A 12,399-nucleotide genomic window follows, 5' to 3' on the forward strand; every position below is an offset into this window, starting at 1 on the left:
GCCAAGGGCAGCAGCTGCTCCCCAGAGGTGCTGCCAAGGCCCCACCGCTCCCTGCCCCCAACACGCCTCGTGGTGCCCAGGGTGGCTCCTATAGGGGCCTCTGCCCCGCTGTAAGCACACTCCGAGCATTCCCCAGACACGGTCAGGGCCCATTTTCTCCACCGGAGTCCTTTATTGGCCACAAACACGTCCAAAGCCCCCCAGCCGCAGCCTGGCCTGGGGGTCCCCAGGCTGGAGGAGAGAGAAGGGCAACCAAGGGCACAGCCCTGTGGGAGCAGCAGGGTGCGGGGAGGCGGGTCAGAGCAGGTCCTCTAGAGGGCGCTGTAGGAGCAGTGGGAAGGACAGACGACCACCACCCCCCCAACCCCCCAGGCCTCCTGTGCCCCGGGAAGCCTCTGCTGAGCAGAGGGTTTGGGCCTCTCACTCTGCCACTGGGCAGCCACCAGGCTGGACGAGCCACTTGCCCAGCCCCCGGCAAGCGGGCGTGGATCTAAGCTCTGAATTCTCCACAAGCCACTCCCGACCACGCGGCCTTCCCCTCACTGCGCTCGCCCTTTGGGCTGTTAATTTGGGGGGAGGGGGCCAAGCCGCGCTCAGGATTCACTCCTGGTGTTTTTTCGGGGACTCTACTTGGTGCTGGGGATGGAACCCAGGTCCACTGCATGCAATGTGAGCACCCTCCCCCCCCCCCCCGTTGCTCCCACCTCTTTGGGACAGAAGGGGACCCAAGCCTGGGGACACAGGGTCCCCCACTCTGAGAGGACAGTCTGGACAGACACTGGGTGCCTAACACGTCCGTCTTCTGTCCAAGTCCAGACACCGGGGAGTGGCTGCTGCTCGACCAGGCAGGGCTGCCCCCAGAAAAAAGCAGCTTCATTTGTCCTGCAGGGCTTCCCATGGAGCCAGGGGTCCAGAGAGGGTAGCTGCCCGCCCGAGGTCACACAGCGCCCCCAGACCAGAGTCCACAGGCGTGTGCATGGGAGATGGAGAAGCGAAGGGTAGGGTGTGTCCTAGGGGGTCCAGGCGGAAGGGACTAGCCTGGGGCCCCGCTTCGCAGCGCCTCCAGCTGGGGGCCCAAGGCACTGAAGGACGGCCGGTCCTGTGGGCTGTCCGCCCAGCACCCCTTCATGAGCTCGTGAACCTGGGGGGAGCACAGTCTCCATCAGTGTCAGCGCCCCTGCCACATCCCAAGGCCTCCTAGAGGCCCGATGCCACTGCTGACCCTCCCAGCAGCCCTGAGGTCAGTGCTTGGACGCCAGGGAGTGGGGGTCAGGCCCCTCCTGGGGGTTCCCCAGCACATGACCTGGGGGCTGCTCACTCCTTCATGAGCACGGCCACACCCTGGGCCCCTTTCCTGATGGGACTCACAGACCCCCACATCAGGAGACACTGCCTGTGCCCATTTTGGGAAAACTGAGGCTTTGAAGGGCTGTTGACTTGGCCCCAGACCTCACAGACCGCCCTGTGCAAGTGGGCAAACTGGGAAACTGAGGCAGGCCCTCCAGGTCACCTCTACTGGGCAGGCAGGAGGTGCAGGAAGCCGCTGGCCTTCAGCCAGGAGCTCCAGGAGCCGGCAGAGGGCGGGGACGTCTCGCTCACACCCTGTCATCCGCAGGAACTCCTGGAGGAGGGGGCACTGCACTGTGAGGGGGGCAGGGGCCGTGGACAGGGGTCTGGGGGATAGGTGGTAGGGGGTGGACTTTCACTGCAGTTCCCCTATATGGGGTCACAGACGCCCCCACCCGGTGAGCAAACGAGGGCAGTGGGCGAGAGGCGGCTTGGGCCAGGCCTGGTGGGGTCAGGGGACAGGGAGCTTGGGCTGGGGGAGGTGACTCACAGCCGAGGGGCTGCAGCTCTTGTCGCCATAGGTAAAGAGCTCATACAGGACCACCCCGAAGCTCCACACGTCCGACTGGCGCGAGAAGACGTTGTCTGACAGGGACTCAGGGGCGTACCTGGGGGACAGGGAGCACCCGCGTGGGGCAGAGGACGGGGAGCCGGAGGGCTCCTTGGGCGTTGAGGGGTCGCCCCCCATCCCCTGGCCAGCGCCCATGTTTCCCTGACTCAGGTGATGGCACAGGACTGTGCCCCAAGGATTAGGGGTCAGGGCAGAGCTGTGGCTGCCGGGTACCCCCAGGGGTGGGGGTGGGGTGGGGCTGGGCGAGGTCTGGCCGGGCTAAGGTGGTAAGTGGAAGGGGAGGGGTCAAGGAGAGGCCAGGCGTGTAAAGGGCGGGGCTAAGGAAAAGCCAATGGGAGAAGTCAGGAGGCGCAGACAGGGCGGGGCTAAGGCGCGGCCAATGGGAGAAGCCAGGAAAGCTCGGGGGGCGGGGTTAGGTTGTGGGCGGGATGCGGCGGATCCCACCAGAAGATGGGGCTCTGGCCGGGCTCCTGGACCACGTAGTAGTCCTTGTCCAGCGGCAACAGTTTAGCGAGGCCGAAGTCTGCGATCTTGACATGCGTCTCACTCTCCACCAGGATGTTCCTGGCGGCCAGGTCCCGGTGCACGCAGCGACGGGCGCCCAGGTACTCCATGCCCTGCAAGCGGGTGGGGGGACTCCATGGGAAGCCTGGGCAAGAGCCCCGAACTGGGCCCGCAACCCCACCCCGACCCTAGTGCGCTCCCCTGCTAACCAGTGTTGGCCCTAACTCGCTCCACGTCTCTGCCCTGCGCTGGGCCCAGACTTTAGCCGTCAGCCTGCCCCACCCAGAGCAGGGTGTGAGGCCTAGCCAGCTTAGGCCCCAGGGCACCCCTTTAGGGCTCTCGTCGCACCTTGCAGATCTGCGAGGCGTAGAGCAGGAGACGGCTGGCGTCCAGACGCGCACGGTGGCGCTGGAGAAAGTCTCGCAGGCAGCCGCTGGGCATGTACTCCATAACCAGCCGCAGGCTCTGACGGCCTGGGAGTTGCAGCGGGGGGCCAGGTCAGCATCCGACCCAACGCTGGTTCCTCCCCTCCGCAGTGTCCCTCCAGACCTCGTGTGGTAAAGTGGGAACAGTGGCAATCCCACCCATCACCTGAGCCCTGAATCACGCCAAGCCCTCTCCCTCCCACTGTCAAGGAACCCCATTCATAGGGCATCTCCCAGGTTTGTGCTTCTGTATGTGTGAAATCAGCCAACAACTGGGTGGGGTGGGGTTGGGAATCTGCATTGCAAGGTGGGGTGTGAGTTGGGTCTAACCCACTTTCTCCACGGTCAGCAGTACACAGCTTCATCTAAGCCCGTTTTGTAGAGGGATTGAGTAACGGGGCCATAAGGACAGCAGGCGAGGCGCGGGACTTTTACAAAACTGACCTGGGTTGGAACCTTGGCATCCTGGCCCCGCCAGATTCTCTGGGCGCAGAGCCAGGAGTCAGCCTTGAGCGTGACCGGGAGTGCCCCCACGCCCCAAAAAAAAGGGAAAAAAATTAAACCCGTCTTTCAAGCAGGGAAATGGATGTGCAGGGAAGCTGAGACACCTGTCCAGGTCTGCTCCACGGGGCTGGCGCCAGTGGCTCAGGTGAGCTGGGGGAACCAGCGCCCCCTGGTGATGAGCGCCCGGGGCTAACCTGGGCCGTAACTGACTCCGCGGTACTTGACGATGAAGTCGCTGTGCAGGGCTTTGAGGATCTGGATCTCCCGCTGGAAATCACGCTGCTGCTCGGGCTCGCTGTGCTGCAGCAGCTGCTTCACCGCCACCAGTGCACCCGTGTTGTCACCCAGCGGGTCGTAACGGCACAGCTCTACACTACCGAAGTTGCCCTGGCAGGGGCCCCGGGACAGTAGAGTGTGGATGCGCCAGCGGTGCACGCGGCCTGCCTAGACTCCATCCCAAGCATCCCATCGGGTCCCCGAGCCGTGCCAGGGGTGATCCCAGAGCGCAGTTCCCCTAGATGTGGGGCAGGGCGGGGCTCAGGGTGCCTCACCTTGCCCAGCTGAGAAATGTACTTGAGGTGTCTCTCCTGGAAGATGGTGGGGTCCTGGCAGAGCTGGGCGCCGCTCCACAGTGTATCCCGAGGTGTCAGGGCATCGGGGCTGGGGTCTGAGAGAAGCTCATAATCTGGGGGGCAGTAGGGGGAAAGTGGATAGGAGCTGATTGCACTGTGTGGCCTCCACCTGCACTCTCGCTCTCTCTGTGCATGGTGGGAGGCAATTTGGGAGAATGAGCAGAAGCCTCTGGACAAACGTACGCCCCCTGTGTAGCACACAGCCTGAGCAACGGCCCATGGCGGTGAGAGAGTGTGTCCAGACTCCGCTGGGCTAGCTGGAAAGGGACAGTCCTCTCCACAGGGACCCGAGGGACTGCTCGTCAAGCAGCCAACTGTTGTGTGCGTGCAGGTGGGGGTTTGTCTAGCTCAAGCCCTCGAAGTCCTGACGGCACCCCACATGAGCGGGCACCTGAGGTGATGAGGTTGTTGAGGTCCCGGATGATGGCGCGGAAGGAGGGCCTGAGGCGGGGCTCGTAGGCCATGCACTGCTGGATGAGCACGGCCAGCTCCGTCCACTTGGGCGTGGGCAGCTGCTGCCGTCGTTGGTAAAACTGGAGTTTCTGAGGGTACGAGGGGGGCATGTCAGCCACAGGCACCCTATAGGGGACCCGTGGCCCCCTCCTCCCTGCGCCCTGACCTGGGCAGGATCCAGGGCACTGACAGGCATTGTGATTCCACTCAGCACCTCCCAGACAGTGGCCCCGAAGCCCCACTTGTCTGCTTCCAAGCCGAGGGTTCGGGCCTCCTGGAGACACTCGGGAGCTACCCAGGGGATCCTGTCTGTGAGCACTGGGGGAAGGAAGGGGATCAGAGAGCCACTTCCGGGTCCCACGAGACCCCCCTGCCCTCACCCTTCATTCTTACTCTCCAGGTTCAGCACAGCAGGGCTGACGCCAGGGTCGCTCAGTTTGATGAATGGGGGACTCCCATCAGACCCCTCTCGAGCCAGCAGCACCTTCCGGGCTGAGACATTGCCATGGGGGAGGCCTTTATCTTCCTAGGTGGGCAGGACACAGCCAGAGGTTAAGAGAGTTTGATGAATGAATGAACTCACTGGCGAACTCCTATACATCCTTTAATGCCCATGGGCACTGCTCAAGCCATACATTACCATCATGCCTAGACTCTCTTCCACCACTGTGCTGACCTGACTTTCTCCCCGCAACACCTCCCTCACCATGGCTGACTCCTTCGGGATTGTTCATAGTTCCTCAGCCTGGCCTTCAAGGCCATTTGAGATTCAGCTTTTGCTCACCCTTCCCGTTTGCTTCTCTCTCCACAACCCCACTTTGTTCTCCTGTCACACAAGCGCATCCCCGGGCATGTGGCACATCCATCTACCAAGCTGATCCAGTCTCTTCCCTCCAATGAGTAGTCATCCTTCCTTTCTGCTCTTGATAAACTCCTACCCAGCCCTCAGTCATCCTTCCTTTCTGCTCTTGATAAACTCCTACCCACTGTGTGGGTGGGGTGGTGGGGCAGAACCAATGGAAGGCAAAGCATCAATGCTCCCACGCACTTTCCCCAACCCCTGATGTCCATGGGGGCCCAGCTGTTCCTGGGTCTCCAGTGCCCCTCTCGCCCTTCCTTCTGTTCACACCTCAGAGCGCACTCACAGTTGCCCCTCTGCCCAGTGCACGGAGATGGAGACGTGGAGGGGCACTCACCAGATAGTTGAGGGCGTAGGCCAGCTGCTTGATCACCTGGAGCTTCCAGCTGGCCGGCACCAGGGGCCCACACTTCTGCAGATAGGTGTCCAGTGCCCCGGGACGTACGAATTCCTGCACCATGATACCTGGGGCAGCAAGGAGGGGAGATTCAGACCATAGCAGAGCCCTTAGCTCCACCCTTAGGGGCATCTGGCTTCTACCTGGAACCTCCCTTTGTACTTTTCTCGCCTAATTTCTTCACCCTGAATCCAGAATCACTGCCTGACGCCCCACCCCCAGCTGGGTGAACAGCTTCCTGTGGTTCACTGCACCGCCCCATCGTCCAGCTGTGACCGGCATCTGATCCAGCGGAGTATCTACCAACAGGATGGGGTCTGGAGCACGTGGGGGCTCTGCCAGGGCAGGCTCCAGCTTGGTACTCCTGGTGCCACCACACCACAGAGGGCTCGGGTGGGCAGGCCCAGGTGGGCGTGGTTTGGTGGGGGCGGGATTGATGGGAGGTATGCTCTCTGTGGGCGGGCCGGCTGGTGGGACCAATGGGAGGAGTGGTCTGTGTGGGTGGGGTGGTGGGGCAGAACCAATGGAAGGCAAGGCATCTGTGGGCGGGGCCGAAGGGGGGGTTGGCAGGTGGGGCGTGGTCTGCGATTGTGCTGGACAGGGGAGAAGTGGTCTTGGTGGGAGGGGCCTGTGAGCGGGGCATCTCACTGTCTCCAGCCATGCACACGCCGTGGAGTAGCACCAGATGCTGGTAGGACACTTGGCTCATGAGGCTCGCAGCTTCCAGGAACGACTGCCGGCAGGGAGTTGGAGGCAGGAGTGAGGGGAGTTGGGGGAAGTGCAGGGTCCTCCCAGCGAGGGTAAGATAGATGCTGTGCACACATGTACCTCTGGAGCTTGGTGACACTGAGGGCTGGAGTCAGCTGCGCCTGTGTCCAGCCCTGCCCAGGCTGGAGCCATCCCACCTCTCAGGCCCCGCCCTGGAACCCACCCTCAGTGCCCCGTGATCAGAGTCCCTGGGGGAACGCAGAACCTTCCCTGGTGGTTGACCTGGTGGCCCTCATACAGCAGGAGACTCGGGGTTTGAGGAGAGAGTTTAAGCCTCCCCCGGGGGCCCGCTGAGGGTCCACTTCCCCCGCCCCAGTCTCTGGACTTTGTGAGTCCCTGTGCCTAGGGTTCCCTCACACCTGAAACTCATGCCTGACCCCCCCCATTCCCGCTCTGGAGTGGCTGTCACCGCATGCTCGGCTTCTCTGATCTCTTGGTCTGTCCCCGCACTGCCATCCGGGCCACCCCGGCCCACTCACCTCCATGCAGCTCTTGTGCTTGGCGTCCATCACTTTCAGTAGCACCTCGGTGTCCCGGGCCTCCCCATCCACCACCTCGTGCCGATGGCCCCGGTAAATCTTGGTGAAGGACCCGTGACCCAGGTTCTCGTGCTGGAGGGTGAAGAAGCAGCCAGAGAGCCCCGTAAGGGGCCCCCCTGCCACGACTCTGGCCCCAGGGTGAGACTGGAGGCACAGAGTGGGGTGTCGTGCACGAGGTCTGTGTTCACCCCGAGGAGGACCCTCCCCGTTTCCTGGGGCGCCTCACCCACTCCAGGCTCTGGGCAGGGATCGTGTGGAAGGTCATCTGACTCAGCTGGCACTGGACTTGGGGGTGGATGGGGGGCGATGCAGACAGACTGCAGTCGCTTCGCACCACGATCAGGTTCGTCCTTTCTACGGGGAAAGGGGCTCAGGGGTCAAAGGTCAGAGGTGAAAGGTCCTTCAAGATGGACTTCCAAGAGCTGAGGAGGAAGGGGCCAGGACACAGGTGACTCAGGGAGTCCTGGCAGGCGTGGGGGAGGTGCGTGGTCGTAAGGGTCTGTGCCCACACCCTCTGCTTGGTGTGGGCGCAGACCCTTCCCGCTGGTGGAATTTGCTGGCTGTGAAATTGGCTCTAGAAAGAAGCAAATCCCAGCGAGAGGGGCTGGAGCGATAGCACAGCAGGTAGGGCAGTTGCCTTGCACGCGGCGGACCCAGGTTTGATCCCCAGCATCCCATAGGGTCCCCTGAGCACCACCAGGAGTGATTCCTGAGTGCAGAGCCAGGAGGAACACTTGTGCATCGCCGGGTGTGCCCCCAAAAAAGCAAAAAATAATAATTATAATAAAAAAAACAGCAAGAGGGGCTGGAGCAATAGCACAGTGGGTAGAGCGTTTGCCTTGCACGTGGTCGACCCAGGTTCGATTCCCAGCATCCCATATGGTCCCCTGAGCACTGCCAGGGGTGATTCCTGAGTGCAGAGCCAGGAGTAGCCCCGGTGCATCGCCAGGCGTGACCCAAAAAGCAAAAAAAAAAAAAAAAATATCGAGAAAGGTCAGGTAGTCAAAAGACAGAGCGCTCGCCTGAGTTTCACCCCAAGCACCACCCTGCAGCTCTGAGTGGAGGCCGCAGGGCCACCATCATCCTGGCAGGAATAGCAACCCCAATGCCTGTGAGCACTGCAACCAGGTGTGGGAGCACCATAGCCCAGTGTGTGGGGCTGGAAAGGCAACAGTTAAGGGAAGGAGCATGAGACTGAGGGAGGAAGAGACAGCAAGGGACAGGAGCAGCCAAGCACTGCCTGAGGCCGTCGCCAGCCACCTCCTGGGAAATCACTTCTTCCCTGAACCATTCTGACTTGCAGTTCCTGCCGTTGGCGACATGGGAACTGTGACGAGCCAGAGAGAAGCCAGGCTCACCTTTGGATCTGGGGACGCAGCAGGAGGTAAGGCTCAATGCCACACCATCCGCGTGCAGACCACTCTCCCTGCAGGCTGCCAGGAGCACGCGGAGACTGCTGTGGGGGCGGCCAAGGCCAGCCAGGGAGAAGCTGCCTTTGGGGTCGTACCGGATGAGGCACCCCTTGTAATCGGGGCCCAACGGGGTCTGCAAGGAGAGGTGTGCCCTGAGACGGAGGAGACAGCAGCCTCCCCTCAGGCCCTCTAAACCTGTACATCAGCTGTTCCCCACACTGCAAATGCCTTCCCCTCCTCTTCTGCGTTTCTCAGCTCAAATGCCACCTTCTCCGGGAAGCCCTCCATGCCCGTTTGGCCCCTTGTGGCTGACGACCAACCTGGACACAGACTGTGAGGAGGAAGCTGTTGAAATCCTGAGGGCTTCGGCGCAGAACATAGGAGCCAGGGAGGGAGCCCTCAGCCTTGAGCTTGTTGATGGCAAAGTCCAGGCTGTGGGGTAAAGTGGGGGCCTATGACAGGGGTTGAACGAGATCCAGCCAGCTGGTATCCGTCCCCCAGAGAGCAGCCCCGAGGCATCAGGGGTCAGAGAGGGAACCGTTCCCACAAAACCTCACTGAGCCTGGGGCACGCTTACGTGATGGGCCCATGGCACTGCTCTGCTATGTCGTCCAGCAGCCGTGGCGGTGCCACCTCCTTGCAGAAGTAGTGACGAGAGTCGGTGGTCAGCCGGAAGTAGCCATCCACCAGTGAGAGGAAGGACAAGGCCTCGGGCAGCCCCGGGAACTCAGCCTCCTGTGGGGATCCCCTGGGTGAGCGCCCCTGCACCTGGGCCTGCTCCCTGCACCCCTCGATGTGGCACCCACCAGGGTCTGGCTGTCCGTCCTGGTGACTGTGACCAGGCGCTGTTCCCCGGCCTGGCCCGCGCGAGAGGCCTGCTTGATACTAATGTCCACGATTTCTGGAAAGTCACAGAAGGGCTGGAGCGCCTGACAGAAGAGCAAGGGTCAGGCCCCTCTTGGCCCCCAGAACCCCTGAGTCCTGCTCTTAGCCCCTCTCTTCACAGCCCCACCCCTGCTCCTCCCTTTTATCACCTCCAGCACCCTCCCCACTGGCCCCCACCCCCACCCCCACCCCACCCCATTCATGAGGCTGTTCCCAGCCCCTCCCTCTTTCAGCTATCTCAGCAACGAGTCCTGAGACCCCTGGACCTTCAAGAAGCCTTACCCTCACCCCCAACTTCTCCCTCCGGTCCTGACCCCTTTCTGAGCCCCAACTCTCATTTGCCTGCCCCTTACAGAGCCCACACACTGCCCAGCCCCTCATCGGCCCCTCCCCTGCAGTTCACCCCCATTTTCCCTCCTGCCTCATTTACCTACTCACCACTGGCCGTGCCCCACACAGCTCTGCCTGGTCTGCCCCCTTTCGCTCTTTCAAGGCCCCTTCCGCTCTCGGACCCCGCCCCTTTCATGTTCACGCTCATTTGTCTATATCTGCCCTTGTCCTGCCCTGACAGACTCCAACCCACTCGCCTGCCTTCCCCCTCCCGGTGTCCTGCCCTTATCCTGTGTTTGGTTCCACCCTTCAGATCCCCACCCACTGCCCTTCAGAAACACACCCACTCCACTGCCTTGCCCTCTGCCCTCAGTGGGCCCACCCACCCCCTCACTGACTCCGCCTGCCATGCCCACCTATGAGTGCCACCATCATGACTAGGGCTACTCGGCTTCACCATCAAGGCCCCGCCCACTCCATGAGTGCCCACTAAAAGCCCATTAGTAAGACTTTATCGGCAGACCCCGCCCATCCCTGACCCCGCCCACCACAGTACCGCCCATTCAGACTTCATTAACAGACCCCGCCCACTCCGTGACTCCGCCCCATACAGTACCTCCCACTCCGGGGCACCTTTCATCAGGCCCTGCCTATTCTGTGACTGCCCAACATGACCCCACCTGCTCCGTGACCCTGCCCGCCTCGCGCCCCCACTCAGCAGCAGGTCCATACCCCTGTCCCTCCCCTCGCCCCCGCCTCCTCCACTGGCCAATGTCCACGCCCTGTGCTCACCTCTTGCCCTCCAAGGCTCCAGGCAATGCCGCTGGCCCCAGCCACCTGGAGCAGCCCCTTGGCAACCTGGTCCCCAGTGACCCCAGGGAGGCCCACGCAGAAGGTCTCTGAAACCCGGGCCAGTTCCAGCCGCTCCAGGTCCATGATGTACTTGGCCATGAGTGAGTGTTTGTCGGCCCGGCAGGCCACCACACGGCGCAGGGCTTGGCGCATAGTCCTGCGGATGCGCTTGCGCGTCACAAAGCTCAGGCTCTGGATCAGCTCCCGCAGCCCGGGGGGCAGGCAGGCCTTGTAGCTGCAGGGGCGGGGGCGGCAGTTCTCAGTGCAGGGTTGGGGGGGACAGGGTCGTGGGGGTGAATGTGCCAGGGCTAGGGCATCTGGGCTCTCTAGGGGAGAGGCCGGACACCATCTCCTAGAAGCCCTCACCTGACTGTCTTCAGCAAGTCCTGGGGCTGCTGGGCCCGCTCGCATGCCATCTGGGCGAGGTCCAGCACCGCCAAGCTGAGGCACTCGCCCTGCTCCTTGAGGCTGATGCCCACGGGGAGGCGGCCACTCACCAGGTCTGCGCGGTGCTGGGGACCCAGACTGACCTTGAGCACAGCTGCCCCGCTGCCCTCCTGTCCCCTCCCGTCCCCTGAGTCCTGCCCCTTCCCCGGTCAGCTGCCCCCTCCCGGGCCTCAGGCAGCCCCTACAGCCCCACACCTGGGCAAAGATGTGCTCCAGCACTGCCAGGTCCAGCACGCCGCTGGCCAGCTCCTTCCGCAGCCCGAAGCGGTGGCATTTATCCAGTCCATACCAGTTGGGGAAGTAAAATCTGGAAGGGGAGCCTGGACTAGGGCGGGGCCCCTGCGCAGTGACTTCAGAGAGCCCGTTGTGTGACCCAGGGCACCACCCCGTCCCCTCTGTGCCGGGCTCGCTCCACACAGAGCCCACAGACCACACCGCGGATGGGCGCACCCTCAGCTCACCGCAGCCTGTAGAGCAGGACTTGGGTGCCGGCGTCATCCACCGAGAAGATGTGGCTGGGAGGGAACCATAAGGACAGGTCCTCCGTGGCCAGAGCAAAGAGGGGGTGGTACACGGGCAGGATGCCTATGGGGACACCGAGTCTTCCCTGAGGACCCCCCCCCCACCACCAGGCAGGCTCTCGCCCCCTCCCAGCGCTGCTCACACGCTCAGGAAGTGAGTCGGCCCTGGGCATGTTTGGCGCTCAGCTCTTCCCCACAAGCACCTACTGCTTCCAGGGAGAGCCCACACTGGCCCCACGCACCGTAACCACCTTTCCTCACCTGCCTTTCCCCCAAGCTCCCACCACTTTACCACACTCCTGTACATCCCTCAAAACTCCAGCTCCCAGGCCAACTCCACTGGGGAGCTATTCCAGTCCCAACTCAGGTCTGTCCACCACTCCTCCCACTGGTCCAACTCCCAGAGCCCCCCTCACCGCTAGCCTCGGCTGCAATCACACACAGCTCCTCCGCTGAGTGCTCCCCAAAGGAGAAGGACAGACGCCTGGGAGGCCCAGGTCCCCGCGGGGGCAGCAGCACCTGCAGGGCACCGGCCTCTGAGGAAGACAGGCTACAGGAGCGCTGTGGGAGCAGGGGCGTCTCCTCGCTGGGCGGGGCCATGCCTAGCGCTGGGGAAGGGGACAGAAGGGTGAAGAAGTTGGAGCGGAGTACCCACCTTCTGACCCTGAGTTTGTGAGTCCCCCAAGCCGGCATTTGGGTGCCCGAGGCCAAACCCTCAGGTTGTCTGCACCCTCCAGGAAGAGTGATCCAGCCCAGATGTGCAGGCATGCATGCACACATATGTGCACATGCACATATATACACACATATATGCACATGCACACAAACACGTGTGCATGCATATACTTGCACACATGCATGCACACACATGCACACATACATACATACATGCACTTATACATGCATGCACATGCATGCACACACATGTACACATTGTCTGCCTGTGCACACAC

At 62.4% G+C, this 12,399-nt stretch overlaps 1 protein-coding gene across 1 annotated transcript; it reads right to left on the reverse strand.

The window, feature by feature from the left end:
* Positions 1 to 725: 725 nt before the first annotated feature.
* JAK3 (Janus kinase 3) lies at positions 726 to 12,046 on the reverse strand. Its single transcript, XM_004616856.2, has 23 exons — positions 11,863 to 12,046; positions 11,387 to 11,510; positions 11,121 to 11,232; positions 10,845 to 10,990; positions 10,419 to 10,713; positions 9,218 to 9,340; positions 8,989 to 9,146; positions 8,732 to 8,843; positions 8,358 to 8,544; positions 7,226 to 7,353; positions 6,940 to 7,071; positions 6,341 to 6,425; positions 5,633 to 5,760; positions 4,830 to 4,962; positions 4,603 to 4,754; positions 4,375 to 4,525; positions 3,903 to 4,036; positions 3,546 to 3,738; positions 2,771 to 2,895; positions 2,363 to 2,535; positions 1,838 to 1,955; positions 1,511 to 1,621; positions 726 to 1,141 (listed from the first exon to the last, which is right to left on the reverse strand). The coding sequence occupies exons 1-23, from the start codon at positions 12,044 to 12,046 to the stop codon at positions 1,034 to 1,036; spliced, it is 3,312 nt and encodes a 1,103-aa protein (XP_004616913.2). The 3' UTR covers positions 726 to 1,033.
* Positions 12,047 to 12,399: the final 353 nt, after the last annotated feature.

The sequence above is a fragment of the Sorex araneus genome, chromosome 2, assembly GCF_027595985.1.
Source record: "Sorex araneus isolate mSorAra2 chromosome 2, mSorAra2.pri, whole genome shotgun sequence".
In the NCBI taxonomy this organism is placed as follows: Eukaryota; Metazoa; Chordata; class Mammalia; order Eulipotyphla; family Soricidae; genus Sorex; species Sorex araneus.